This window comes from Trachemys scripta, chromosome 13, assembly GCF_013100865.1.
Source record: "Trachemys scripta elegans isolate TJP31775 chromosome 13, CAS_Tse_1.0, whole genome shotgun sequence".
Taxonomy (NCBI): Eukaryota; Metazoa; Chordata; order Testudines; family Emydidae; genus Trachemys; species Trachemys scripta.
This window is the reverse complement of record NC_048310.1, coordinates 41,465,615-41,492,765: the sequence shown is the minus strand read 5'-3', so window position 1 is coordinate 41,492,765 and position 27,151 is coordinate 41,465,615. Positions and strand designations below refer to the sequence as shown.

The window sequence follows — 27,151 nt, the reverse complement described above, 5'->3', positions numbered from 1 at the left end:
TTCAGCTCTGGTGGGTTTGGGGTGAGATGGACCCTGGGGCACGGCTCCTGGGCTGGGCCGCAGTGCTTGGGGCACACGATCCTTTCTCAGGTCAGGGCCGTGCGCTGTGACTGGCACGGGTGCGAATGGATCCATCGCCCTGAGGAATGGCAGCCCAGCACGCTCGCAAGGGGCGGCGAGGAGACGAAGGGGGTGAGCCAGTGGGGCTGCAGAGATGAGAGGATGTTGGGGAAGGGGGGACACCGCGGGGGAGCGTTGGCATGAGACTGTGCATGCGGTGCGAGCAGATGGGAAAGAAAGGGGCGTGGGCTCACTTGGCATCTGGGATACCTGGGGTGTGGCCGAGCGCTGCCCATCCTGTCCTTACCTTGCCATTGTTTGCTGCCTCGGCATGCTGGCCTGGGGACCCCCTGGCTGGAGCGGCCCATGCTCTGTGCTGGGGACCGTGTGCTCCTCTGTCTCATAGGCCACGTACTGCTAACAGCTAGTGGAGATGCTCCTGGAGTTAGTTTTGCCCTCTCTTCACCCACGGCCGCTCAGCAGAATCTTGTGGGGGGCAGGAGAGTGACACGGGGCGGGTTCGAGGTCGCCGTGGCTTTGTTACACCTTGCATGCCGCCGCCATGCCAGCCTCCATCCGGGCATCAGCTGGTGGGCGGTGCTTCTGCTTCCTGTTCTGTTCCCAGCCACAACCTCCTGCCAGACCAGAGAGGAGCGAGCAGGGGGCGGAGAAGGGGTGGCGTGAGGGCGGGGCCTAAATGAGAAGGGGTAGGGCCATGGTTCGGGCGCTGTTGGCTCCCCCGCTCTTGCCCTGGTCCTTCCCCAAATCTCTGCAGGGCTGTTCCCTACGGTGTAGGGTCCAGTCTGCACCACACAGCTCCATAAAACAGGCAGCTGTAACGTGGTGTCTGGTCCTTTCTCATTGGATCGATTGATCGATCTGACTGTCTTGTCTAGGGCCCCAGGCCCTGCAGTTTCTGAGCCCAGTTACTTGTTCAGATTCACACAGATGTGGCCATAACGCTCACAGCTCCTCGGCTCTCCTTGGCCTAGAAGAAGCTGGACTGACCCGTGATAGGAAGCAAACGGGGTTTCACTGCAAGAGGTTTCCTCTGGATTTTGCTATAAATGAGGTTTGGTCATTGCTCAAGTTTAGGGCTTAACGGTAACCCGATGCTGCCCCTTCTTCAGGGATGTAGCAGTTCCCCGGGCAGGGTCAGCAAAGGGAGGTGCTGAGTGTTGCTTACTTTGCTCCATGTTGGATGCTGTTTGTGGGCTAGTGGTGGCAGGAAAACCCCAGTCAGGGGGTGTTTGATCGTTGGGTAAAAAGCCCCCAGCCAGATGTCCCTGTGCAATTGCAGGGGTGCTGCAGCCTCTGTGTTGGTGTCTCTCTGGCAGATCTATCGGAGATGCTGGCTGGTGTTCAGGAAATCCTCCAGTAAAGGGCCCCAGCGGCTAGAGAAGTATCCGGACGAGAAGTCAGTGTGCCTGCGTGGAAGCCCAAAGGTTGGAGAGTCTCTGCGTATCTGCTGCCCCTTTGCTCTGACGCGGCTGAATAAATCACCGAGGCAGAGCTCCTGCCCCCAGCCAGCGCTCTTACCCCATTCCCCACAGCGCTGCCTGCTGGGTGGGACCGGAGCAGCTGGGCGCTCCCCCATAGCCAGCGCTCCCTCCCCACTTGTCGCAGTGATTCTTATGGGGCCTGGCCTAAAGTACGTTGCGGTGAAGACTACCTTGGGCAGGGTGATTGTTATGGGGTATGCACGGTATGAGGGTATGCAGGATCCAAGTGTCATGGCCCTTTACCTGCCAATGGCCCGATGAGCTTACGTTTCTCCTTCCCCACCCTGGGTTCCTCAGGAGAACCGTTTTCTGACCAGATGTTTTCTTGCTGCAGTTGATCTCCGATAGCTATGGGACTCTTCCCTTGAAATACAGGTTCCCACGTGTCTTTCTATGCCCCCCATGCTGAGGGCCCCTGCGGCTCTCCCTGGGGAAGGTAGAGGCTCCCCCTGAATATCTAGTGCCGAGCGGTGGAGAAACCAAGAGGAGCCAGGCGGAGGAGGGAGACTTTGAGGGAGCCCTGGTGCTCGGTGCAGAAAAGGAGGGGAGTGGGTGGGGTGCGGAATGCAGATGGCAGCAGCTCAGGAACGCGTCTCCCTCTGCAGGTCACGGAGATCAGCAACGTGAAGTGCATCACGCGATTGCCGAAAGAGACCAAGAGGCAGGCCGTGGCCATCATCTTCACCGATGACTCGGCCAGGACCTTCACCTGCGACTCGGGTAGGAGGATGTCTGCGGGTTTTGGCTTGGAGCTGGCACGGTCGCGAGCTGCCGGGCTGGGGAAAGGCCAGGGGAAGCAAACAGAGAGATTGGGACTGGCAGCCAGGACGCCTGGGTTCTCCTCCCAGCTCTGCCTCTGATTCCTTCTGTAACGGTGGACAGGTCACTCCATCTTGCCGGGCCAGGCTTTCAGAAGGGTGTGGAGCCCTTTGGAGAACGTGGCCCACCGTGCCTGTCGCCCTATCTGTGCAGCGAGGCCCCTGTGACTGCCAGGGCAGTGTGGCCTAGAATCGCCGCTTTGACATTCCCAGGCCTTGTGGTTGCAAAGTCAGCTTGAAAACGTGCCTGACTGGCTGGCGTCTGCCTGAGTCTGCAGAGAGCCTGAACTCGCCACTGGCTGGGTGCAATCCCCTCACTTCCTCTTTAGGGCTCAAAGTCACCTCCACAGGCTAAAGATGACCATTTAAATAGCTACATTGTTAACTGGTCGTTTTTAGCAGCAACACCCATCTAATACGTTTACCTCACAGACCCAATCCCCTTCCTCGCCTTTCTGGGGGACCCCACCGCCCCTAGCCAGCTGCCGAAACCGCCTGCTTCCCCTGGACAATTTCTCTAACGCTGTTGATCCAAAACCATGGGGGCAACATAAGGACAGAATCGGAGCTCAGCAGAAATAACCCCCGGGCGACTGTGCTGATTGCAGGATTAATTCTCCTTCGTTAATTAAATCCCTTCGTTCTGAACGCCAGGGAAGCTGGCTGAGGAGTTCCAGCCTGCCACCCAATCCGGGAAGCCTGCAGGCCTGGGAGCCAGGCTGCTGTGGCACGCCGGGGGGCTTGAGGGAAATCAGCCCGCCCCTCGTGTGGGGACTGCGGGGGTTAATCCGTCCATGTGGGTAAAGCGCTTTGAGATCCTGGTTCCTGACAGCCTGGCCTGGCCTGGCGGGGGGAAGGAGGGAGAGCTCCTTCAGAGGCGTTGTGCCTTCTCTGGCTGCCAGCTCCACCACCGCTGCTGGGAGCCTCTTTGCTCCCCTGGGCGAGGCAGGGCTGGGCCTGGGCCGGAGCCGGTTGGGAGACTCCCAGGTGCTGGCGGCGGGGTAAGTGATGCTCTTCCCTCTGAGTCAGTGCTGAGCCAACGCCCCGGCACGGTGTCATGGGCCAGGCTCCCATCCTAGCCTGGAGGTCACGGTGTTCCCCGTAACCGTGACTTTGATTTAAGTCCGTGAGCCCCGTGAGGGCAGCTCCTCTCCCCTCTGGGTGTTGTGACCTGGCCCGCGTGGTGGTGGCCCCTCGTAGGGGAAGATGTGCCAAACCCGACCCCATGCGCTAGGTGGCAATGCCAATCAAACCTGGCCCTCCGCACCTCCATCTCCGGAGGGGCGGATGCACCAAACCCCGAGAGGTGCTGTGTGCACAGGTCACAATGTTCGGAGCAGGGAGCTGGCGCCCCCCACAGGACAGGAGCTGCTGCTGCGGAGTTAGCGTGGGATGGGATCGCTTCCCCGCCCAGCCCCTCGCTCCCCCCCCTTTCTGTGACATGGCCTCGTTTCCGGCACCTCTGCCAAACATTGATTGAAATTGTAATCTTCGCCATGGGGCACTGTGTTGGGAATAAGGTGTCAACCCCCCGGTGCTGAGCACTTGTCGTTATTGGAAATCGCATGAGGAGGGGTGTTAACTCTGGGGTCACCGTCAAATTCAAACCAGAGTAATTTCTGCCAACCCAAAATCTCCCCTGGATTTTCCACTGGAGAAGGCATTTTCCACTACCCTGGCTAAAAACTACTCTGTAGTACTGCTGGTGCAGAATGTCTGCTGTGTTCCGCCCCAGAGGTGGCTGCATTTCACTGTTGGGCAAGTGATCTCTTTACTATATGGACTGGGCCACAATCCGGACTCCCTCCTTTGTCCTTCCTGTGGCAAAGTGCCCACTGGGCACCAAGTGCCCGTGAGGACAAAGGAAGAATCTCCTAAGCATGGACTCCGGGAACTGGCCCATCATACAGCACTTGGGATCCTTTGTAATGAACGAGGCTCGAGAAGGGCAACCTGGCCTGCTCAGTCTGTAGAGCATGGGGCTCTGGCGGTGCAGGTTTGAGCCCCGGGTTGGCTTGGGGGTGCTCCAGGGTGAACAGATTGGATAACAGGTGACCCGTTGATCTAGCAGACAAAGGTATAAAAAGACCTGGAAGTTAACACTAGACAAATTCAGGCTTAAAGTGCCACGTTTTGACAGGGAGGGTAATTAACAACTCACCCGGGGTCGTGGTGGATTCTCCAGCACTGGCCATTTTTAAATCGAGATTGGCTGGTTTTCTAACCGATGCCCTTGATCAACCAGGAATTAATTCAGGGAAGTCCAATGGTCCTGGTTATGATCACATTGGCCTTACAAGCTGGGAAGTCCCAGTGGTGCATTTCTGCTGCAGCCATGTGGCTCCAGCCAGCAGGACACACACTGCAAGGTGTGACCATAGTGCAGGGCAGGTCTTCTGTTGGGGGAGGGGGATCCTGTGTAACGGGGCGTTCGCCAGCTGGCTTGTGCTGGGGGAGCCTGTGGGACGCTGTGGGGGCAGGGGCTGACGGGCGGCTCTTGGCTCCCTGCAGAGCTGGAGGCCGAGGAGTGGTACAAGACCCTGTCCATCGAGTGCCTAGGAGCACGTCTCAACGACATCAGCCTGGGGGAGCCCGACCTCCTGGCTCCCGGGGTGCAGTGTGAGCAGACAGGTGAGCGCTGGCGGCGCCTGGCAGGCTGCCCTGGGGGAACAGAAGGCAGCTGGGATGGGGAACGCCCTGAGAGAGGGGGCTGGGCTCCCCCCTCCTTTAGGAGTACGAGGGGGCATTGGGAGGGGGCCTGGGTCTGTCCCACCGTGGCAGTGGGGGTTGCGTGTGGAGGGTCCACACTGGGACAGGGGGCCTGGGCTCGTCCCCCCTGGGGGATGGGATGGGGAGGCCCTGGACTTGCCCCCCTGGAGAGGGCGGGGGTGTAGGGATGGTGCCTGTCTTGGTTTCAGCTGCCTGTCTCCCTCCGCAGATCGGTTCAACGTGTTCCTGCTGCCCTGCCCCAACCTGGACGTGTACGGGGAGTGCAAACTGCAGATCACCCACGAAAACATCTACCTCTGGGACATGCACAACCCCCGGGTGAAGCTCATCTCCTGGCCCCTGTGCTCGCTGCGCCGCTACGGGCGCGATGCCACCCGGTTCACCTTCGAGGCCGGCCGGTAGGACGCTCCTCTCTCCTTCTGCCCGGCCTGCTGGGAGCACCAGGCAGGGAGCTCCGGTGCTGGGGCAGAGCGGTCTGATTGCAGATGGGGGGCGAGCTCTGGCGGGCCGGGATCCTGAGCCGCCGGAGACATCCCTATAGACACACTGGGGGAATAGGAGTAATAATTGTGCTTGTGGAAGTGAGGGAGGGTGAGATTCCCTCACTGCTCTGCCGATGCACCTCGGTTCCAGCCCGGGGCCTCTCCAGAATGGAAAGGAGAAGGGATCCTGCGCGGGTGGTTTTTGCAGTAGGGACTAGTGACAAGAACGCTTGTCAATTACAACTTGTGGCAGGATTTGAACCAGGGTCTCCAGCTGTCTAAGTGCAGTTGCCTGACCACCCACGTCCCCCCCCCCCCCCCTTGAAGGTTTGTGCCAACTTTGTTTGCAAAGTAACTTGGATCAGCCAGGCCTGACTGTATTAGGGCCTCCAGATAATTACCTGCTAGAGAGGAAAGAAACATGAGCTTTCCTTTCATACTAGACCTTCCCATCCGCTGACTCACCACACTAGGCTTTTATAGAGAGAGAAAAACCCTCATCCTCTCCAGTCTGCCCTGCCCTGGAGACTTTGAACTGGCGCCGGCAAGAAAAAAGCTGCGTATTTCTTTGGCAGCAGAATCTGGCAGTGCTTCTTCGGGGAACATCCCATCCGCTTTGTGAATGAGACCGCGCTATTCCAGGGCACCTCGCTTAGTCCCCTAGCATGGGTGGATCCCAATTCCTTAGAATTGAGAGGGAACGGATTATTTATTTGGAGACTTAAACGGGTGCCCGTCGGCTGTGGTATCGTGTTAGCCCAGAGCACACAAGGGGCCTACGGCTGAATGGAGTTTTGTGGGCCAGTTGGCAAAATTGGCTTCAGTGTTATCCCAGGACTAGTTTAAAAAGGTGATCACCAGATCAGGATTTCTCTGGGTTTTAGAGATCAGAGGTACTTCTCGCTAAGGGGCTGTGACTATGGGGACAGCCAACTTGAGAAGCCATAGAGCAGAGGTCCCCAAACTGTGGGGTACGCCCTCCTAGCGGGGTGCTAGGGGTGGGGAGGGAGTGCCACCCAGATCTGCTCCTAGCCCCAGCCCTGTGACTGGGGTCCCTCTCCCTGCTGTGGCTGCGGGCCCCAGTCTCCTTGCCCGTCTGCGTCCCACCCTCCCAAGCCACATCTCTTCTCCAAGGGAAGAAGGGGAGGACGGACATGGACAGAGTAAGAGGGGGCGCAAGGTAAAAAGTTCAGGGATCACTGCCATAGAGGGACCTGAGTTTCAGGAAATGCTGATCCTCCCGTCTCTGAAAAACAGGCCCCTTTAAGGTGTCTTAAACTGGGAAACCCAAATCACTACCCCCCATTGGAAATGTAGGCCTGGCTTCCACTAGTGCTAGGCATCTACATCTCCAACGGAACAAGAGCTGGAAGGCTGAGCCCCTCTGGAAATCAGACCCACCGTGTTTCCAGCTGCTGTAGAAAACTGGTTCTTTTGGGTCCCTAGAGCGAAACCTGTGCTGCTCCCCTAGGCCAAAGGCTAATGCATACAAAATGATCCCTTGCCAAGGTGTATCCATGTCGTTTTGTGAAACAAACCCCAGTCGGGTTGCTTCTGGTGTAGTGTCATTCAGCGATAACACTCCAACAGCCTAAGTAACGTTGGCGGGGCGTGTGTGAGGGGATGGAGGCATGTGAGTGTGGATCCAATGGGTCTATGTGAATGCCCATGATGTGCAAGCGGGGGGCATGTGTGCATAGCATGCACGTGTGTGAGAGGTAGGAATAGTGTGTGTGCAGGGGGAGCATGCGAATGGCTGTAAGCGTGGATGTGGTGTGTCTCTTAGTGTGTGCAGGGGGACCATGCGAATGGTTGTAAGTGTGGATGTGGTGTGTCTCTTAGTGTGTGCGGGGGGAGCATGTGAATGGCTGTAAGTGTGGATGTGGTGTGTCTCTTAGTGTGTGCAGGGGGAGCATGTGAATGGCTGTAAGTGTGGATGTGGTGTGTCGTCTCTTAGTGTGTGCAGGGGGACCATGTGAATGGCTGTAAGTGTGGATGTGGTGTGTCTCTTAGTGTGTGCGGGGGGACCATGAGAATGGCTGTAAGTGTGGATGTGGTGTGTCGTCTCTTAGTGTGTGCGGGGGGACCATGTGAATGGCTGTAAGTGTGGATGTGGTGTGTCTCTTAGTGTGTGCAGGGGGAGCATGCGAATGGCTGTAAGTGTGGATGTGGTGTGTCGTATCTTAGTCAGTGTGTGCCTGGGTGTAGCATGCACAGCGTATCTGTGCGCCGTGGGAGAACACCATACTCCGGGTGACATTGTACATTGATGTCCTCTTGCTCAGCAGGATGTGTGACGCAGGGGAAGGGCTCTACACCTTCCAGACCCAGGAGGGAGAGCAGATTTACCAGCGGGTGCACAGCGCCACCCTGGCTATCGCAGAACAGCACAAGAGGGTCCTGCTGGAGATGGAGAAGAACGTCAGGGTGAGTACCTGGGGCCGGGAGCCCTTAGTGAACCAGCTCCCTGAGCACAGTAGCTTATGGGGGAGGAAATCAGGGCACAGGATGGGGAGTCCTGTTAGCAGAGCCATTGTTCAGGGGAAATATACAGATTTGTAGCCTTTATAACACAGATGGTTTGGTATCACCAGTGGTATCTGAGCCCACAGTGACCTTTGCCAAGGGTTCGAGCTCCCGAACGATGACCGGGTCAGAATTAGCCGGGTGAGACTCACCCTTGGGAAGATCACGAGGATTGGAGACGTTCGGCACACGAGAGGAAGGGTGACCCCCAAGTAATACGCTGACAAGTCATCAAGAGTTTTATTAAGCAGATGTAAAAAGCCACAAACACTGAAACACATCCAGAGAGGAGAGAGAACCCATAAGCTAGCCAGCATTAATGATTTCATACTCTCCTCCCAACAGAAACACCGAGATGGGGGAGATGAACAGGCAGGTGGCCATCTCGTTCGGTGTTTCTGGATGTGCTTCTCTGCCCACTTCGATTAGGCAACACCTTTTATCCTGAGTTTCTCGTATGCCCACTACACTCATACATGTGCATGAGTTTCACCCCCTTTTCCTTATTTTCCACGCCGCCTGAATTTTAGGGTGTTCCATTTCTCATAGGCTACCCACTTCATTCCCCTTCTTCTCATTAACATCTATGTCAGTGAGTTACCATAGCAACTTGAGGTTATTACTGTACAGCATTCCCTGAAATGTTACTCTCCGGCTGTTTGCTGGAGTACCGGGTACACTGCGGCATGTTTTCCAGAACATCTCGTGCTGTCATCTTACACGTTACAGCTTAGCTAGTTATTGTCCGCCTGTTTCAGGCCGGAGGCGTCTATGGCCCAGCCACCTCTCTTACCGCCCTAAAGCCTTAGGCCTTGCAGCCCATTATCTTACTTATATACCTAAGACGCACTCACCAGTCCTATAGCCCTGTGGTGTGGTCCTACCCCTTAAACCCATAACTTCCAATCTAATCTAGCAGCCATACATTAGTTAGTCGATCATAGGATTATATATGTGATTAGCTACAAATTCAGTGCACAAAGCTTGGACAATAAAAAAGGTGAGGGGTCCCCTGTAACATTTCCGTACCTTGTACGTGCTATGTAGAGCAGTGGGTTTCAAACCTTTTTTTTTTTTTCTGGTGACCCAGTTGAAGGAAATTGTTGATGCCCACGACCCAACGGAGCTGGGGATGAGGGGTTTGGGGTGTGGGAGGGGCTCAGGGCTGGGGCAGAGGGTTGCGGTGCGAGGGTGAGGGCTGTAGGGTGGGGCTGGGAATGAAGGGTTCAGGGTGTGGGAGGGGGCTCTGGGCTGGGGCAGGGAGTTGGGGTGCAGGAGAGGGTTAGGGCTCTGGCTGGGGATGCAGGCTTTGGGGTGGGGCCTGGGATGTGGGCTTTGGGGTGCGGGAGGGGGCTCTGAGTTTGGGGGGGCTCAGGGTTGGGACAGGTGGTTGGAGTATGGGAGAGGCTCTGGGCTGGGGATGCAGGCTCTGGGGTGGGGCAAGGGAGGAGGGGCTTGGGTGCAGGAAGGGGCTCCGGGTTTGGGGGGGGCTCAGGGCTGGGATTGGGGTTGGGGCGTGGGCTTACCTTGGGCAGCTCCTGGTCAGCGGTGCAGCCGGGGTGCAGAGGCCGGCTTCCTGCCTGTCCTGACCCTGCAGACCGCGCTGCGCCCCAGAAGCGGCCAACAGCAGGTCCGGCTCCTAGGCGGAGGCGCGTGGCTCTTGCCGGTGCTCGAGGTGGGGGCAACGCGTGGAGCCCCATGGTCTCCCCCCCCAGGAGCCGGACGTGCTGCTGGTTGCTTCCAGGGCACAGCACAGTGTCAAAACTGGTAGGGACTAGCCTGCGTTAGCCGGGCAGCACCGCTTACGGGACTTTGAAAACCACTACACGTGATCAGTGCACCTAGAGCTCACAAATACATGGGGATGAGTTAATGTTATAGGCCCTGGTCCAGCAAAGCACTGAAGCATGAAGTCACTGGGACTAAACCAAATGCTTAACTTTTTTACTCGTGTGCTGCGATGGATGGGGACCACAGTGAGGAGTGGCGTTTTCTTTTCCTGATGTGCACGTTGAAATGCCTGACCTCTCGTAGGGCTTAAATGTATTTCCAGGGCCACTTCCCGGTCTCGTCTGCTTGGAACTATAGCGAACTCTCTGACTGGCTAATACCTAGCACAGTTCCACAAACCGCAGGTAAAACCCAGCCAGGGAGCAAAACCACTTCCGAGCAACAGACCCGAGCAGCTATGGCAGACACCAAAGTGACAAGCACCCCAGAAAAGCCTAGAAAGGAAAAGGAAGCCCTGTGAACAGGTTAAAAAGCACTTGCATGTTGGTTTATATTTCATTTTTCAATACGAAAAACAGTCCATCCCCCCCAACGAGATTGGTACAGTCCATGGGCTTTTTCCCTCCGTGAGGGGACTCCATTCATAAAAACAGGCGGCTGCTAGGAAAGTCTAGCCAAAATGAGGGAGCTGATTGGCTGACCAGGTTTAGCTGCTTTCATGAAACAAAGTATGGGATGGGCCCTACGGCATTAACCCTTGCCTACAGGGAGCCTTGCTCTGCATTTTGAATGCGTTTTCCGTTCTCTCGCTGCTTGTTCTTAGAATACAGTCGCCCCAGTCCTTTGTGAGTATCGTCCATTCCTTGCGGTAACCTTCTTTGAACCTCGTTATCCATTACAGCGCAAACAACGGAATCTCTAATTAGTCCATCTGCAAACTCTTCACTTTCCCATGGCTTAGTTTCGTTGCACAGGTCTGTCACAGGAAGGTCAGTGGTCTCGCTGCACTCCTTGTGAGGACAAGGCACCTTTCCCAAGGGATGCTGCGTGACTGTCTAGTCATGTGCAGTCCCCTTTGTGCTCCCACTGGGCCGTATTATAGCTCTCCAGTGCTTCCGGGCTGCCCCATGGAGCAACATGGAGGATTTTGCCCTTTCTCTGCCAATGCCACTTGTTCCCAGGAGAATCTGGGAGTGCTGCAACTCCTGTCCCAATTCCCGGCCATGTCGCCTTCCACACTGAGGAATCCAGGGGGCTTCGGGTGCTCCATTGTTTTGCCCAAGGTTTCTGAGCCCAAGTAATAAAGGTGACACATGGAGAAATTGATCTCTCCTGATCCCAGTCACCCGACACACTTGGGATTACAAAAGACGACGCCCCAGACAGAGTTCCAGTGGCTGCTGTCAAAGTTCTCAGGCCCGACAGCTCACGCCACCTTGGCCAGACAATAATTGTATTTAACTCGGTGGAGCTGAAAGCAACTGGATTTTCCAGGCTGATGTTTAAAATAGTCCCCACCACCTTCTGTCTCTCTGCTCCAGCTGCTGAACAAGGGCACAGAACACTACTCCTATCCCTGCACGCCCACCACCATGCTACCCCGGAGCGCCTATTGGCACCACATCACCGGCTCGCAGAACATCGCCGAGTCCTCCAGCTACGCCGGTGAGTGTCTCCGTCATTCCTCCTGTGCGCCGTGGGATCATTCCATCCCAGAGCTTCGCTAACCGCCTCTACTGAAGGGGCTGGTTTGCTGTATAGGGCTGGTGAAGCTTTCTGTGCTTCCCATCCCAGCTTCTCATCCCTGAAGCCACTGGAGGGGGAATGCGGTCAGAGCACTGGCAGTCACTCAAAGCCCAGATTCTCCCAGTGGGCTGCTGTGCAGGAGCTTCCGGCTACTCCAGTCCCAGCCCCTTTCAGCAGGAGGTGGTGTAGAGATTACTGCAGGAGCTCCATAATAGTCCAGTCCTAGCCTCCCCCAGCAGGAGGCACTGAAGGACTGAGGTTCCTTTACTTCACCTTGCAATACTAGGAGGACCAGGAGCGGCGCCAGGGTTTTTGCCGCCCTAGGCGGCAGCGCTCCTCCTCTGAGCATTCAGGGGGCCTGGGGTCTTTGGCGGCGGGGGTCCTTCCGCTCCGCATCTTCGGGGCACTTCAGCGGCGGGTCCTGGAGCGAGTGAAGGACCCGCCGCCGAATTTCCACCAAAGACCCAGAGCGGAAGGACCCCCCACCGCTGAATTTCCACCGAGGGCAGCAAAATGCCGCCCCCTCCAAATCCTGCCGCCCCACCAAATCCTGCCGCCCTACGCAACCGCCTAGGGTCACCTAGTGGAAGCGCCGGCCCTGATGAGGACCACGAAACAGTACAAAAATTCTGCTTTGTCCACAGGTGAAGTGTACTCCGGGGCCCAGGCCAGCTCGGACACAGACCTCCTGAACAGGTTCATCTTACTGAAGCCAAAGCCTGCAAAAAGCGGCAAGAGCGACAGCAAAGAGCCCAAGTCTGCTTCTCAGTGACCGTGCTCTGAGTGGAGAGACCCCCCCGAGGCCAGGCCATGCTGGAGAAAGGGGGCGTTAAGTGCAGGAGACATTTGTTTTCCAGTGCTCCCCTCCCCTCCTTTCTTGAGGGTGCTGAAGTTCTGGGAACACTCCCCTCTCTTTGGAGAAGTTATCAGAGCTCCTGCCTGCAGGGAGAGAGTGTGAGACTGGGTCCTCTGTGCTGGGAAGAAGGCTGGAGATGGCCCCAGGTGGTCTGGAACTCGAGCCCTGGCCATGCCCTTCTAGTAGACCGAGCATGAGGAGCTAACGATAGGGAAGAAGATGTCTAGCTCTACGTTGTTAAACGATTTTAAATATCTATTGCTTATACATATTCTATATTAAGAGACTTTCCTTCTCACACGAATGCAAGTTTCTTAGCCACTGAAGAGACACTGGGAAGATGAGACACCAGAGATTTTTAATTCTTGGGTGGGTGGATCTTTCTTTTTTCCTTAGGGTGGCATCGTGCGGGAAATCCAGCCTCAGTTGGAGCAGACGCCCCACCGCCTCTGCTAGGAAGGGAAATCCCCCAGGATCCCCTCAGCAAGGCTCAGAGCGGAAGGACGGCGTTTTCTCAAGTGGCCGACGGGTTGCGGTTATTGTTGGCAGCCGGTGGGAGCAATGAAGTGTCACTCGAAGCGGGGCAACTGAAGTGAACGTTTTGGAGAGGCTGCTGCAAATCCGGCCTGTTCCTTTAGGGGCAGAGGTGCCCCGGAGAGTCCCATAGGTTGCCCAGGCTGCGAATGGATGCTCCCTCCTGAATCCAGTAGCGCTTTCCTGGGAGAGGGAGCACTGGGGACTTGCAAGCCTACGCTCATTTTGCACTTCTCGAAGATACCAGAACACGCACCGTGGAACTTTCTGACATCTCAGGAGAAACTGGTTTTCTTTCCGAACTGTGACTTCTGCACAAACGCCCCCAGCTTCCAGAGGGCGGCGTTCTCAGTGGGCTGGGGACTGGCTGAGCGGGGTTTCGCTCCATTAGTGGCGTGTCCTCAGTTCAGATTCTAGCAGCTAAGTGGCTGCAGCATGGATTTCCCTTCCAAACCAAGCCCTTCTCTCGAGATAGCTAAAGCACGGCAGTTTAGTTACACGGGATGGGGCATCTACAGGGCTGCCTCGTTTTGCACAGGCTGGCAGGGCTACACCCCTCCCATCCTTAATACACAGCCACTAAATACTGCATTGCCTCTAAGCTACGGTAACAACCTGCCCAATCTACCTGTTTGGCAGAGCCAGCCTTGTTGGGAGGCGTCCGTGTTGAGAAGTTCCCTTTCTTTTACCTCCCCGGGTCAGCCAATGGCCCCTGTTTCCTCTGGGGCGCTCTCACCTGCAGCAATGCTGAAATCCCATTGACAGGAGGCTAGCCAGAGACAATCAGTTGGTCACATGACCTCCTCCTTGCTTCCTCCTTGTAAGGGACATTGTGCTTCTAGCTGATGGTGGGTGACCCAGGTTTCATTTCCACTAGATGCCCCACAGCCTCAAGGAGCCAATGCTGGCAGAGGGCTGGAGTGCAGCCCAAGGCCCATTTCAGTCTTCTTTGTAGCTCCTCCCTCCCCCCATGGTGCCAGTGGGTCACTTCCTGAGAATAATTAGTGAACCCCTGGGCATGTGGAAGTTGGTTTTAATATGCTGAAATCAAATCAAAGCAATTGATTTTCTAGTTCTGCTATTTATTGAATACCTTTCAGAAGGGCTATCTTTTTATTGCAGTACCAATGCTGGGGTTTCCTCGGTTGGGTTGGTTGGTTGGTTTTTAAAGTGTAAGGTACTGTCTGTCTCTTGGGGATGGGGAGACCCTGTGGACTATCACCTGTAAATACTCTTGTTTTCTGGTTGTGCGTGTAGATGATGAGTAAGACGACGAAGACCTTTCAGACAGATCTGCTGGAAAAGTCCTGGCACACAAGCCCAGCGACTGTCCAAACTGCCCTGTTGCAAGCCCCACTAAATTCAGTGCTCTTTCCCCACGACACTTGTCTAGAGTGACAGGAACCAGCCAGGTTCAAGTCTAGACCACATACTCTGTGGTACAGTGGATCAGATGAGCTTAATGGATGTACGTCCTCACAGATGAGGTGTAACCTGCTATCATTTCCTAGCCTAAATGCCTATCTGGGTTCCCTGGCTATTAGCTCTTGTTTTAGGCACTAGAGTCAAATGCTTTTGTTCAGGCTCCAGGAGCAGACCAAGTCCTCAGCTGTGGTTCTAATGGAAGTACACGGAGTCTCTGGCCCTGTGCCTTTAAAACATCGCTGCAGAGAGACACTGTCAACTTTGAGAAGTGTTGGTAAGACTAGAGCCGAAGTGCTGGGCTATCCCCCGACGACAGGCCCTGCCCTGAGGTTTGGAGGCGTGGCGCTGCTAAGTGCTGGGACAGGTGAAAGCTTGAGCAGGAACCAGGCTGCCTCAGGAATTTGATGCACAGCTGCGTTAAGCCAGGCAGGAGGGGACATAGCAGTTATTGCCAAAAATGTTGTGTTTTTTAAAGGAACTGCTCAATCAATAAACAAACTTTACTCACCCTTCCTGTTTGTCTGCTAACTCCAGACACGCTACAGGGTGCAAGGAGGGATACATAAGAATAATGGTGCAGTGAAGACAAATGTACTGATTATCAGGGAAGGCTTCCTAACATCTGAAACGCTCCAAGCCTGAATTAGATCCAAGGCCGCAGTGTGTAAGGGTCACTACACAGGCCATTTCACGTGAGCATCAATGAAGCCTTAAAGCAGAGAGTAGTGGGGGAGAGGGGGCCGTCTTTTCCAAATTGAGTGATCTTCACTTAACGGTTAAAGAAAGAGGAGCTATGTAATCCTCTATCCATCACTGTAGTGATTCAAATGATCCTAAACCCCTCCCCAGACTGACCCAAACAGGGTGAATGCTGCTCCCAGCTGTCCTGCAGCTCTGTATGTGCTCTTCAGAACAGACGTTGGGGGGTAATTTTCAAATTTTCAGAAGTACACGAGCAAGACAAGCGCACAAGTCCCACTGAAAGGCGTTGGTACTTGCATTCCTAACCCCATTAGGAGCTCACTTCATCAGACAAGGGCTTAGAACAGTCTGGCAGGCGCCCAGGCCGGGCTGTTTGCAAGCAAGGGAAGGAGCGGAATCCCCAGGTGGTTAAGGCAATGGGTGGATTTTCAGGCCTATTATAGGCTCTGAACCCTACAGGCTGGATCCAGAGCTCACCCCACCCCACCCCACCGGGAAAACATGCTGCCTCTTCTTTTCACAGGGCAAGGAGCTACTAAGTGGGGCACGGGGCTCTTACTGGAAGATTCTCTGCACTTTGAAGTCTTTAAACCATGATTTGAGGGCTTCAATGGCTTTGATACAGGAGTGGGTGGGTGAGATTCTGTGGTCTGCGTTGTGCAGGAGGTCAGACTAGATGATCATGGTCCCTTCTGACCTTAAAGTCTATGAGTCTATCCCCCGCCCTGGCTTGGTTATCCAGGGCATGCCGCAGGAAAGCATCAGGGGAAAGCTACACTTCAGGCCTGGACATGGAGGCAGTGTTGCCCAGCCAAAACCCCTGCACCACACATTTGTGGTGTGACCAGAGCAAGTGACTCTCTGCCTGTTTCCATCTCTATTGATCCTGGCCGCTGTGCTGGGAATGCCCCTCCTCCCTGACTGGAGTAATTAAACACAGATCACTGTCTGCCTCAGCCTGCCCACAGACAGCCAATGGCATTTCTTTAGACTCTCATCGTTAAAGTCCTGCTGGGTGACAGTGGTGGGGGGAGGCCAGGAGTGTCTGGGGGAATTTCAGCCTTGGCACCTGCAGTGACGGTTTGATAGGTGTTGATCTCCCGGCACTGTCCAGGTCTGACACTGGCTGAATCAGAGGGGTTCTCAGTGACAGGCACCCAGCTACCCCGTTCGCCATAGAGGATGGGACCTCTCCTCCCACAGCCTCAGACATACTGCTCACACACAGCACACCCCCGAGGAGTCTACATCCAGCTAAGCCTCCTTGGCACATAGGGTCTCTCTTGGAGCACTGCCTTCTGCAGCAGCCCAGGTTCAGACAGACTCACCTTAGCCACAGATGCCACGTTATATACAAGTGCCAGGGCTGGGGGCTGGTTTCTATAGGAGATACCGTCAGGAGCAGCAGAAAGCAAAGGGAGCAGCCAGTCCTCCAAAGCAGACCTCATTCCGTGAATGTCTGGTGGTGAGAACTGATGGCTGGGACCTCTCCTCCCACAGCCTCAGACAAGCTTTCAGGGACGGCTGAACGTAGGAAAAAGGCTTTATTCAGCGTGATAACGAACAGGATACAGCTGTGCAACTGAGCTGAGATACATACTTCCAAATCCCAACCGACGGATGGCCAGAGTCCAGTGACAACAGGCAAGAGATAGGGTCATTTACAGATTCCCCCCCTCCCCCCATTACAATAATATACCACACCTGGGAGCGTCCCTGCACTATGCTGGAAATCTCGCCCCTGCTTCCCCAGAGCAGCTTCCATGCTCTAAGGGGCGACTGATGGGAAGCCGTCTCAATACACATCACATCCCCACCAGTTGAGTGCCAGAAAGGCCTGAAGGTTCAGCACACAAGGAGCAGGGCTGCACGTTCACGTGGCTACGATTAGCCCCGCCCCAGGAGAAAAGCAGGTGGCTCCATGAACCGTGCCGCTCATCAGTGTGACTTGATCACAAGGGGAAAGGGGCAGGGCTCAGTTTATAGTCAGGACATCACTCTGGATCTCGTGACTTAGCTGGGTCTGGAGGTCGCTCAGTTTCTTCTTCAGCCCGGACAGTGCCGAGAGGACGATGGTTTCCGGCCGGAGGGAGCCGCAGGACTCCACGTTGTAATAAAACCTGGGGGTATTGGAGGAGATTAAGATTCTTATACAGGAAGGCAAAGAACTGGAGATTTCTCTCTGCAATGTGTTTCCACCCTATTGTATTTCACTGCAGGGAGATCTGATTCTTAGCTCCTGGGAGTCTTGTTAGCCCTTCCTTTCCACCCACCTTTGCAACAGCAGCCGTAGATCCAAAATGACAGCTTGTAAGTTTACAGGCTACTGCATATAGCTCAGAGAGCTTCCGCGATGAATTTCTGTACCTGCTCACAATTGCTATGCAGCGCCGAGCACAATGGGCTTGGATCTGACTGGGCTGGTGGCAGCTTTGGCCACTAAAGCAATACGACTCACTAGCAGTCATTTCAGCACTGGAAATGGGGATACCAGTATGTCCCAGAATCTCAGCTCACCTGCCCAGCTTCAAACACATTCATCATAGACAAAGATGCAGCATTGTTCTCAAGTGCCAGGGCAGAGAAGCCAGTGCAAGATGAACAAATGTCTCAATTTGAATGTGAACGCGACAGCTCCGTACCACTCGCCCAACTCCCCAGCAAGCCTTTGATGACACCAGGGTCTCCATATTCATTCTAGTCCTTCCCGCTGCCTCCGGAGAAGCCTCATTTACACTGTGATGGGTTATCCACACCCCGCCCTGTCCGGGGAAGGGTTAATCTGCCCTGCCCTGCTTCACCTGCAGGAGCAGTCAGGCATGGAGGGGGCGGTGAAAAGGAGAGAGCCAGCTCAGCTCAGAGGAGGCTGGGAAAGAGGCAGATCTCTTGTGCTAGCTCCTGAAGGACAGCCCAGCCCAGCTGTGGACCAGGATACAACCACACACTGGAGCCTCTCTGTGGGAAGAGTAGGCCTGGGGCAGGACTATTGTGTTTCCTTTGTTACCTGGGGCTACTGTGTTTATTGTTCTACCTGGGACAGGCTTGTGGTCTGAAGGGGATTACTGAAGTTGAGACTCCTCCTCCCCAGGAGATGAGAGCCCTCCACAAAGCTCTGCTGGTTTGCCCCGTCTTGGAGACCATGTAGTGATCTGTCATGAGCCCCAAAGCACCCACCCAGCTGATCTGAGAGGAGAGGCTCACTGAGTCCGGCACTGCCCCACTGAGTGAGTCCCATTCTCTGACAGGGCAGGCTCTCTTGGAGGGAGAAGTCAGCCAGTCCTGGCTGCCATTTCACTACTCCATCAATGGGCCCTAACCTACTCCCCAGGAAACACCAGCTCCCGAGGCTGGCAAATCGTTCTGCAAAGTCACCGAACCCCACCAGAAAGGCCCAGACAATGGGCTGAGGCGCTTCTGGGTGGCGTTTGGAAATGCCCTCCTCCTTGCCCATGCGCTGCCGCAGAAAGCCAGCTCCTTACCGCTCTGGCTTTCCATTGGGGTCATAGGGAGCTTGGGCCTCATCCTCGTCAATTTCGGAGTATTCGCTCTTTGGCCTAGGATCAAACACAGCCATTAAGGTTAGTGCTGAAACCCACCTCCCCACCGGCTCCTTCCCACCTTGGGCAGCAGTTTGGTCCCAGGAGTGGCCAACAATCAGCAGCTGAATGACCTGGGACAGGAGGATGGCGTTAGTGTATTTAAGATTATAGAGCTGGAAGAGTCCAATGGCCAAAGCACGATACAGTCTGCCAATAGACATTACATTGATGCTCTACTTCAGTGGCTCTCAACCTTTCCAGAGGACTGTACCCCTTTCAGGAGTCTGATTTGTCTTGCGTTCCCCAAATTTAACCTCTCTTCAAAACTACTTGCTCACAAAATCAGACATAAAAATGCAAGTGTCACAGCGCACTATTACTGAAAAATTGCTTACTGTTATTTCTACCATAATGATAAAATCAATTGGAATATAAATACTGTACTTATATTTAAGTGGGCAGTCTATAGAGCAGTATAAACAATTCACTGTCTGTATGAAATTTTAGTTTATGCTGACTTCACTAGTGCTTTTTATGTAGCCCGTTGTAAAACTAGGCAAATATCTAGATGAGTTGATGTACCCCCTGGAAGATCTCTGACTACCCCCAGGAGCATACATACCCCTGGTTGAGAACCACTGCTATACTTTCTTAACTAAAGACCTGTGTGTGTTTCCCAACCTGAGGGACAAGCCTGCCGTTGGAGAAGGGTTTGCCAGGCTAGTTCAGGGCTTGGCACAGGAGAGGATCAAAGAGGATGGGGAAAGGACCCCAGGTTCACTTCCTGCCTCCTACCCTCAGACTGCAAACAAGCTACCATGTTTGCAAGATGTCTCATTAAAAGCCACCCAATCTTCCCTGCGCATCTGTGGGGGCAGCTCACAAGTCCAGGGCTGCAGGCAGCAGTCTGCCAGTCCAAGTGCCTCTTCTCTGTTCCCCTGGCACTCAGCTGAGCCTTGAACGGCACCACTGGTCACTCCTCACCTGCAGCAGCAGGTAGCCTTCTAGTGTGGGTGTGTGCAGGAGGGAGGAGGGTGTCAGGAAGGGGAGTAGGGGTAAATGTCTGCAAAGAATATGGAGAAGGGGCGTGTGTGTGGAGTACTAAGATAAAAGGAACAAAAAAAATGGAGAGAGAGCAGCAACTGTGTCAGCACATGGCATTAGGACTAGGAGAGGGGTGGGGGGGGGGGGGAAGGGTTCCCATTGGCCAATTCACACCATGGGCAGCTCCAAGAAAATAACTGGGAACCACTGTTCTATTCAAATACACACACTGTTTCATCGTTGCTCTGCCTAAGGGTGAGCTGGCATTTTCATTCCAAACCCCTATTTTCAGTTCCTTACCAAATTCTTACACGTTACCTCTGGGGCTAGAACTTGACCAGCTATTGGAAATGATGTGAAATGAAATTAAAACGAGTTTGTAGCGAACACGTGTTTGACTAAGAATATTTAGAAGGGGAGACACTAAGCTGTCAAACTAAGGATCACCCAGGCCTAATACTACGGGAATATCTCAAGCTGAAAGTAGCATTAACCACCCAGGTGATCACCTTTACTGGAGGGACAATACAGATGCTATGGGAATCCTAACTTTAAATAATCTCATGACTTGTGGTTTTAATTTCTCAGCCACAGTGTTGCATTAATGTAGTCTCTTGTACTGAATACAGAATATTTTCTCTTGGTTGTGATCACACGTGCCACTCAACCAATGCTATTCTCAAACCAGAACATACCATTCCTCCGGCTTGGGGTAGACTGTGTGCCTCAACGCATTGTCTGGATCGTACTCAAAGGCTACCCCTGCTGTAGGGTTCCACTTGGCATGCTCCTTGCCAAACCCCTTCTTGGCATAGGCTCGCAATCTCAGCTCCTGCCCTTTCCGTAACTTGACAATGAGGATATCTGAGAAGAACACACATGGAGTCAAATGGGGTGGGAGAGTGGCTGCAAAGGAGAAATCCTCGCATGGTAGCACGCTTGCATTTGAGTGATGAGTGAGTGGGAAGCTATTTGTGTAGAGGGAAATCTCCTTAGAAAGCGGAGCTCATTTACAATCTTAGAAGGGCTTATTCATGCCTGGATATCAGCCATGCAACTCCCACCGATGGAAAGACGGGGGCTGTACACATGGCTGAGGGCATGATTTGGGCCTTAGACCACAGCAGATGGGGAGCAGCTGTTTTTGCATCTTTGCTGTAATACCCAGTTATAACCGTGCGAGAGAGAGAGAGGATCTCTTTTACCTCCCAAACAAACACTCTAACTCCAAAGTAGCAGTAAATGCAGGGTTCACATCTGTTTACTGGAACAAAAAGTTAACCCTGTGCACACTGACATTTCCACACTGCCTGCTTTGCCTGTCAGTGCCAAATCTGCAACTGCCCCAGGGTTAACTGACTAGTAATTTGGGGTATGGGTCGAAGAGGAAAATCGGTTTTTCTCTGCAGCCCTTCTATACAGTGACTCACTTACCATCCTGCTCCACATAGTCATTGGGGTCATTGTCTCTGCTCCGTGATGTCACCTGCATAGAACGAGCCACAGATGAGGTCATTGGGGGACCAACCCCTTCTCCCAACTTCAAACCCTGGGTCACCCACTAAACTAAGAGGACAGTCACTGCAAACAGACTTCGCCTGTAGTGAATTATTGAAGGCAGGACAAGAAATAATGGGCTTCATTTGCCACAAGGGAGATCTAGGTTAGATATTAGGAAAAACTTTCTAACTATAAGGATAGTTGAAAGTCTTGAATTGGCTTCCAAAGGAGATTGTGAAATTCCCATCATCGGAGGATTTTTAGAACAGGTTGGACAAAAACCTGTCATGGTTGGTCTAGGTTTACTTGGTCCTGCCTCAGCGCAAGAGGGTTGATTAGATGACTTCTCTTGGTCCCTTCCAGCCCGACATATCTATGATTATAAATACGGGCCACCCCATTGAATTTTAGTAGATCAGCTTTGGACAGCCACACCTAGGCTAGTGATTGTATAGTGAGGAAGAGCCAGTCTATACATCCTTCCAACCAGCGTTCCCATATGATAGGATGACCATGTGGTGCAGTCTGTGGGCCAAATGTGACCCCTGTGGTTCCATAACACTGCACAGAGTTGCTCTATCTTTAATATGGAGGCTTAGCCTGCAGGCAACAGATCCCAGCATGCAGTGCTCCATCACAATCAAAGTGGCCTGGCTGCTCAGAGGAAGGTTCGGCACAGTATTTTTTAAAAAGGAAAACATCTGCGATCTGCTCCACTTTGTGAAAACGAGGGGCAGCCTTCAGACTACTCTCCTGTGGTTAGGTATTTAGGTGTATTTTAAAGACTCGCCCCACCAAATCTCTTTGAATCCGTTCTCCTGAGGCTCTCTTAACATCCTTCTCAGAGGCCTGTCAAGAGCCACATGGCTCTTATGCCTCATCTGAGAAACCGCTGCTACCTAGCACTGCCGAGGGCCAACAAGCAAACTTGCAGGCAGCAGAATTTCTGCCAGGCCTTTGAAGGTTCTGAGAGCCCTTCCAAAGAGCCCCACAGCCATCATGATTTAGAGCACAAGTCTAGGTGATGCAACACTGAGGCTGTCTAGGAAGAACTTGGCAATGGATGATCTAAGAGTGCATACTTGGAACGTGAAGGGGAAGATAGACAGAATACACAAAAGCCTTGTACGAGCTTGAGCTAGGATGCCTAAAATGTAAGGATGTCATATCTATCAGACAGGAGCCTTGCTCTTTCTGCTTAGAGAAAGGGTAGGGAAGAGACCTTAGAGATTGACTTGATCTTTTACTGACCGGTATAACCCGGGGATTGTTGGAGATGAGATCACGGGATGTCACGTGACGAGTCTGGTCTTCATTGCACCGGACATCCAGGGTAAACTCCACAGAACACTCTGGACAGAACTCATCACATGTACAATCCTAGGGAGAGGGGGTAAGAAACAGGTCAGGACCACTGTTCTCTGCCAATGAGAACGTGTAGCATCCCATGTCAGATCTGGCCATTCTCCCCACACAGACCTCTCAATGAGAGCTTGGCGTATCTCTTAACTCACCCTGGAGTACTGCAGCTTATCCACAATGTCATCGCTGGTGAGTGGGATCAGACCTGAGGCGAGATGTTAGTTAGGGAGAGTGCAGAAAACACCATGAAATATATCTAAGTGATACCAAGGGACCGAACACCCCTCCCGTGGGACCACCAGAGAGGGACAAAGCTCACGGCATCTCACCACCACAAAAGGTCCCATCAATAGTTAGAGATAGAAAAAAACCAATAGGGTCAGTTTCCACACATCGTGTGGGCCAGTGTAAAATACGGTGTTGATGAAATTACTGTAAGGTGGGTGCATGACTGGTTGAAAGACTGTACTCAGAATAGTTATCAATGGTTCAGTGTCAAACTGGGAGGACCTATCAAAGGGGTGGGGGAGCCCCAGGGGGGGTTTGTCCTGGTCCAGTACTAGTCAATATTTTCATTTATGACTTTGCTGGAGCGGAGAGCACACTTATAAAATCTGCTTGTTGCCAGTACACCTCTACCCAGATATAACGCTGTCCTCGGGAGCCAAAAAATCTTACCGCGTTATAGGTGAAACCACGTTATAGTGAACTTGCTTTGATCCGCCGGAGCACACAGCCCTGCCCCCCCAGAGCACTGCTTTACCGCGTTATATCCGAATTCGTGTTACATTGGGTCGCGTTATATCGGGGTAGAGGTGTACTTTGGAAGACAGGATTAGAATTCAGAAAGATCGTCATAAATTGAGATTCGGACTGAAATCAACAAGAGAAATTCAACACAGACTAGCGTAGTGCTCTGCACTCAGGAGGAAAAATCAAATGCACAAATACAAAATGGGAGCTGACTGGCTAGGCAGCAGTACTGCTGAAAAGGATCTGGGGGTTATAGGTGATCACGAATGAGTCAACAGTGTGGTGCTGCTGCGAATAAGGCGAATGTCACACTGGGATGTATTAACAGAGCATTGGATGTGAGTCATGGGAGATAATTGCACCGTTCTGCTCAGCTCTGGTGAGTACTGCTGGAGTACTGAGTCCAGTTTTGGGCTCTACACTTCAAGAAAGTTGTGGACAAATTGGAGTGGGTCCAGGGGAGAGCAACAACAATGAAAAAAAGGTTTAGAAAACCTGACCTGTGAGGAAAGGTTGAAAGAACTGGGCATGATTAGTCAAGAGAAGACTAAGGGGGTGGGGGACATAAGTCTACAAATATGTCAAGGACGGTTATTAAGAAGATGGCAATCAACTGTACTCCATAACTACCCAGGGTAGGATATCAGCTCAGTTTGCAGCCAGGGGGATTTAAGTTAAATATTAACTATCCTAGTTAGAAAGGATTTGCTAAGGACTGGAATAGGTTACCAAGGGAAGTTTTTAAGTACAGACTCACAAACACTTGTGGTCTAGGTTTACTGGGTCCTGCCTCTGCACACGAGGCTGGACTAGATGACCTCATGAGGTCCCTTTCAGCCCTACGATTCTAGGATTGTTCCCTACAATACATTCTAGACATACTTAGGGACCAGAATGATTTTCCTCCTTTCTTTAAGATACTGGTTACTCACCCAATCTGTGTGCAATGAACTCATCATGGAGCACAGAGGAGTTAGCATCTATCTGGACCCAGTCTATGGCTGCAAGCAGAACAGAAACAAGTAATCAAAGCTCTTGGAGGTAGAAAGACACTGAATTCATGGGGCCTGCACCCCCATGATGATATATGGTTTCAGAGAGGCTGAAAAGTTTTGATGGTCTTAGGTCCCATGTGCAAAACCTAATAAAAATAACTTAACTAAATGTTAAAGGCTCAGGCACATTAGCAATTCATTTGCATACCTTTCCCCAAATACAAAGGGCACAGGGAAGTCTGGCACAGGTGAGAGGGTGGCTGGGAACCGAAGGAACAGTGACAATGGCAGCTGATTGAGTCTAAGGATATGCCTACATGGCAGTTTGGTGGGTGATTCCCAGCTCAGGTAGTACATGTGCTAACTGTGTTTGAGCGACTGTGCTAAAAATCGCAGTGTGGTCACAGCAGCACAGGTGACCACTCAGGCTAGTTGCCCAAGGGGATGCCTGGGACTGCACGGAGCCGGCTAGCCCAAGCCACGGCTTGTGCCACTGTGTCCCCGCTGCTATTTTTAGTGTGGTCGCTCAAGCAGACCTAGCACACGCCTGACCACGCAAGCTGGGAATCCCCCTCTTCACTGCTGTGCAGATGTACCCCTACGGGATCTTCTTCAGGAACAGACAACAAAAGACTAAAGGAGGAGAAAATACCTATTATGGGAACTTCAGCTATAAACACTCTTCGGATGGAATTCGCTACCCTGTAACAGAGGAGAAAACCAGCATTGAGACACTGAGAAACACAAGTCATGAACATCAAAATGCATGTAATCCCGTGTGAGAGAGACAGACATGGAGTTACCCTGAGCTCAGCTAACATGAACTATACCCAGAGGAGAGCTCAGTTTGAGGACGGGACATTCCAGGTCTCTCTCTCTCTAGTCTGATACCACATCCACCATCATAGTATCCGAGGGAGAGTACGTCTACACTGCGGAGGCTGTACTGACATAGCTCCACCACTGCTCTGAACGATGGTAGTCACGGCGATGCATTTGGTGGCACATCTGCATCTACACTAAGAGTTAGGTTGGCATAGCCACATTGATAAGGGGCGTGAGCTATGTCGACTTAACTTTCACACGTAGATCAGGCCTGAGTGTCTTAAGATACAAGGTTTGCTCCAAATAGACGTGGCCAAAGTGCAGCCTGCCAAGACTTAGGCCTGGTCCACACTAAGCCCCCAGTTCGAACTAAGATACGCAACTTCAGCTACGTGAATAACGTAGCTGAAGTCGAAGTATCTTAGTTCGAACTTAAAGGTAATTACCGCGGGTCCACACGCGGCAGGCAGGCTCCCCACTCGCAGAGCAGGATTACCGGCGTCAACGGCGAGCACTTCCGGGATCGATTTATGGCGTCTAGACAAGACGCGATAAATCGATCCCAGAAGATCGACTGCTGGCCGCCAAACCAGCGGGTAAGTATAGACGTACCCTAATAATACCTGCTCCCTGGATCCTTTTCATTCTTTATTCATCCATCGCTAGATTTGTTTGCCCACCAGCAAAGCTTTATTGATAAGAGTAAACCCAATGGGGCTCTATGCAGCTTTCACCACTCTGCTCCTAATGCCACTGCCCTTCGTTAATAGTGGGCAGTCTATAAACAGAGCCCGGAGTCTTCATCTGTGATCCCTGTTCTGACCACTCCCGATAAGAGGTTCAATCATATTCTTTACAGTCTCCCCATAACAAGCCACCCCCAGGTTAATATGACTGGCAATTCCTGCTGAGAGAGGCCCTAGTGGAAAAGTAGGACGTGCTAATGATTATCTGTGAAATTCTGACAGAGGTCACAATGCCATAAAGTAAAGTGTACACAGTAATACAGTCACGGCCCCTTGTGCTCGGCAGAACATTGGAGCTAGATTCTGCAGCAAGGTCCCTGGATTACGTGGGACTCTAGCGTGGCAGGCTGAAGCTTAGTTTAATTTAAATTAAAAATAGAGAGTAATAAATTAAATATGAAAATATAATTTGAATCCTAGCTCCTACTTATGTGTGGAGGCCATTTATTTCACCTTTTCCCTATGTTTCACCATACCACAGACTTTTGTACTGATAATGCATCACAGACTTTTCTTTATCTGGAGGGGAGAGGTTAGAGGTTTTGGCAGCCAGGTAGGGATAGTTGGCCCTTTTGGCACCCTGGTAGGCATGGGAGGTCTTCTGGGTTTGTGGGATATGCACATTATCTGTGTCTACTAAAACAACCAGCAGTGAAATGGCAGACAATGCTGACACCAATTCTGAACTGTAGGTTAACAGCTCCACTGAAACGAATGGGGCAGTTCACACCTCTCAGAGGTATGATTTCAGGCTGTCTACAGATTCACACAGACAGTAATGGCTTGGGTCACATTTGTTTCATGTTTTTAAGGGATTCTTCACAAACAAAAACTAAAAATGTTATTTTTTAAAAGGAAAATAGATTCTGGAGTACAATTCTGTGGCAAAAATGAGGCCTGAATATACTTAGCCAAGGATCATGCTAAACATCAAAATGTAAAGATGAAACATACTTGTGAATGAACCTTTAGAGCCAGGGCACAGATAGTTGGGGGACAGGGTTTGTTTACGGGGAGACATTTCTTTGTCTTCTCTCAGGCACAGAAAGGTCAAGACCAAAGTAGCAGGCCCAATCTATGGAGGTGGAGAGTGGGAATTGTGGTGCCTGGATCATCCCAGTGTGGGTGGCATTTCTTCTTGTTTTGCCCCACCCCCAGCAGTCCTTCAGCCTGGTCACCTGCCCCCAGGGCTCCAGCAGACAGGCCTGTGCCCCAGCACCATTCTACCATCTGGCAGCACACTGAGGGGAAGAGGGCACCATGCACTAGGGGGTC

General features: G+C 52.7%; 2 protein-coding genes across 4 annotated transcripts in view; one reads left to right on the top strand and one right to left on the bottom strand.

Annotated features, from left to right (window-relative positions):
- Window positions 1-14,922, top strand: part of DOK4 (docking protein 4) — a 38,880-nt gene extending 23,958 nt beyond the window's left edge. For 2 of the 3 annotated variants that reach the window (XM_034788208.1, XM_034788209.1), the window contains 7 exons: window positions 1,398-1,505; window positions 2,168-2,282; window positions 4,892-5,011; window positions 5,319-5,508; window positions 7,878-8,019; window positions 11,391-11,514; window positions 12,240-14,922. In XM_034788208.1, the coding sequence (XP_034644099.1) occupies window positions 1,398-1,505; window positions 2,168-2,282; window positions 4,892-5,011; window positions 5,319-5,508; window positions 7,878-8,019; window positions 11,391-11,514; window positions 12,240-12,367 (927 nt within the window). In that variant the 3' untranslated portion in view covers window positions 12,368-14,922. The remainder of the gene's footprint in view (window positions 1-1,397; window positions 1,506-2,167; window positions 2,283-4,891; window positions 5,012-5,318; window positions 5,509-7,877; window positions 8,020-11,390; window positions 11,515-12,239) is intronic. The other variant, XM_034788210.1, reaches the window with a different exon arrangement.
- A 1,715-nt stretch (window positions 14,923-16,637) lies between these two features.
- Window positions 16,638-25,497, bottom strand: POLR2C (RNA polymerase II subunit C). The gene is made up of 8 exons (XM_034788211.1): window positions 24,958-25,497; window positions 24,243-24,311; window positions 22,710-22,762; window positions 22,447-22,575; window positions 21,130-21,181; window positions 20,391-20,559; window positions 18,592-18,666; window positions 16,638-17,232 (listed from the first exon to the last, which is right to left on the bottom strand). Exons 1-8 carry the CDS (start codon window positions 25,124-25,126, stop codon window positions 17,088-17,090), a joined length of 861 nt encoding a protein of 286 aa, XP_034644102.1. The 5' UTR covers window positions 25,127-25,497; the 3' UTR covers window positions 16,638-17,087.
- Window positions 25,498-27,151: the final 1,654 nt, after the last annotated feature.

Bases quoted from the DNA above. Each gene is read 5' to 3' on its own strand.
- POLR2C (XM_034788211.1), bottom strand. From the start codon at position 25,126: ATGTTAGCTGAGCTCAGGGTAACTCCATGTCTGTCTCTCTCACACGGG. The intron at 22,763-24,242 runs GTGAGTAACCAG...ATCTCGCCTCAG, and splicing joins GTTCATTGCACACAGATTGG to GTCTGATCCCACTCACCAGC. The intron at 20,560-21,129 runs GTAAGTGAGTCA...TGTTCTTCTCAG, and splicing joins TGACTATGTGGAGCAGGATG to ATATCCTCATTGTCAAGTTA.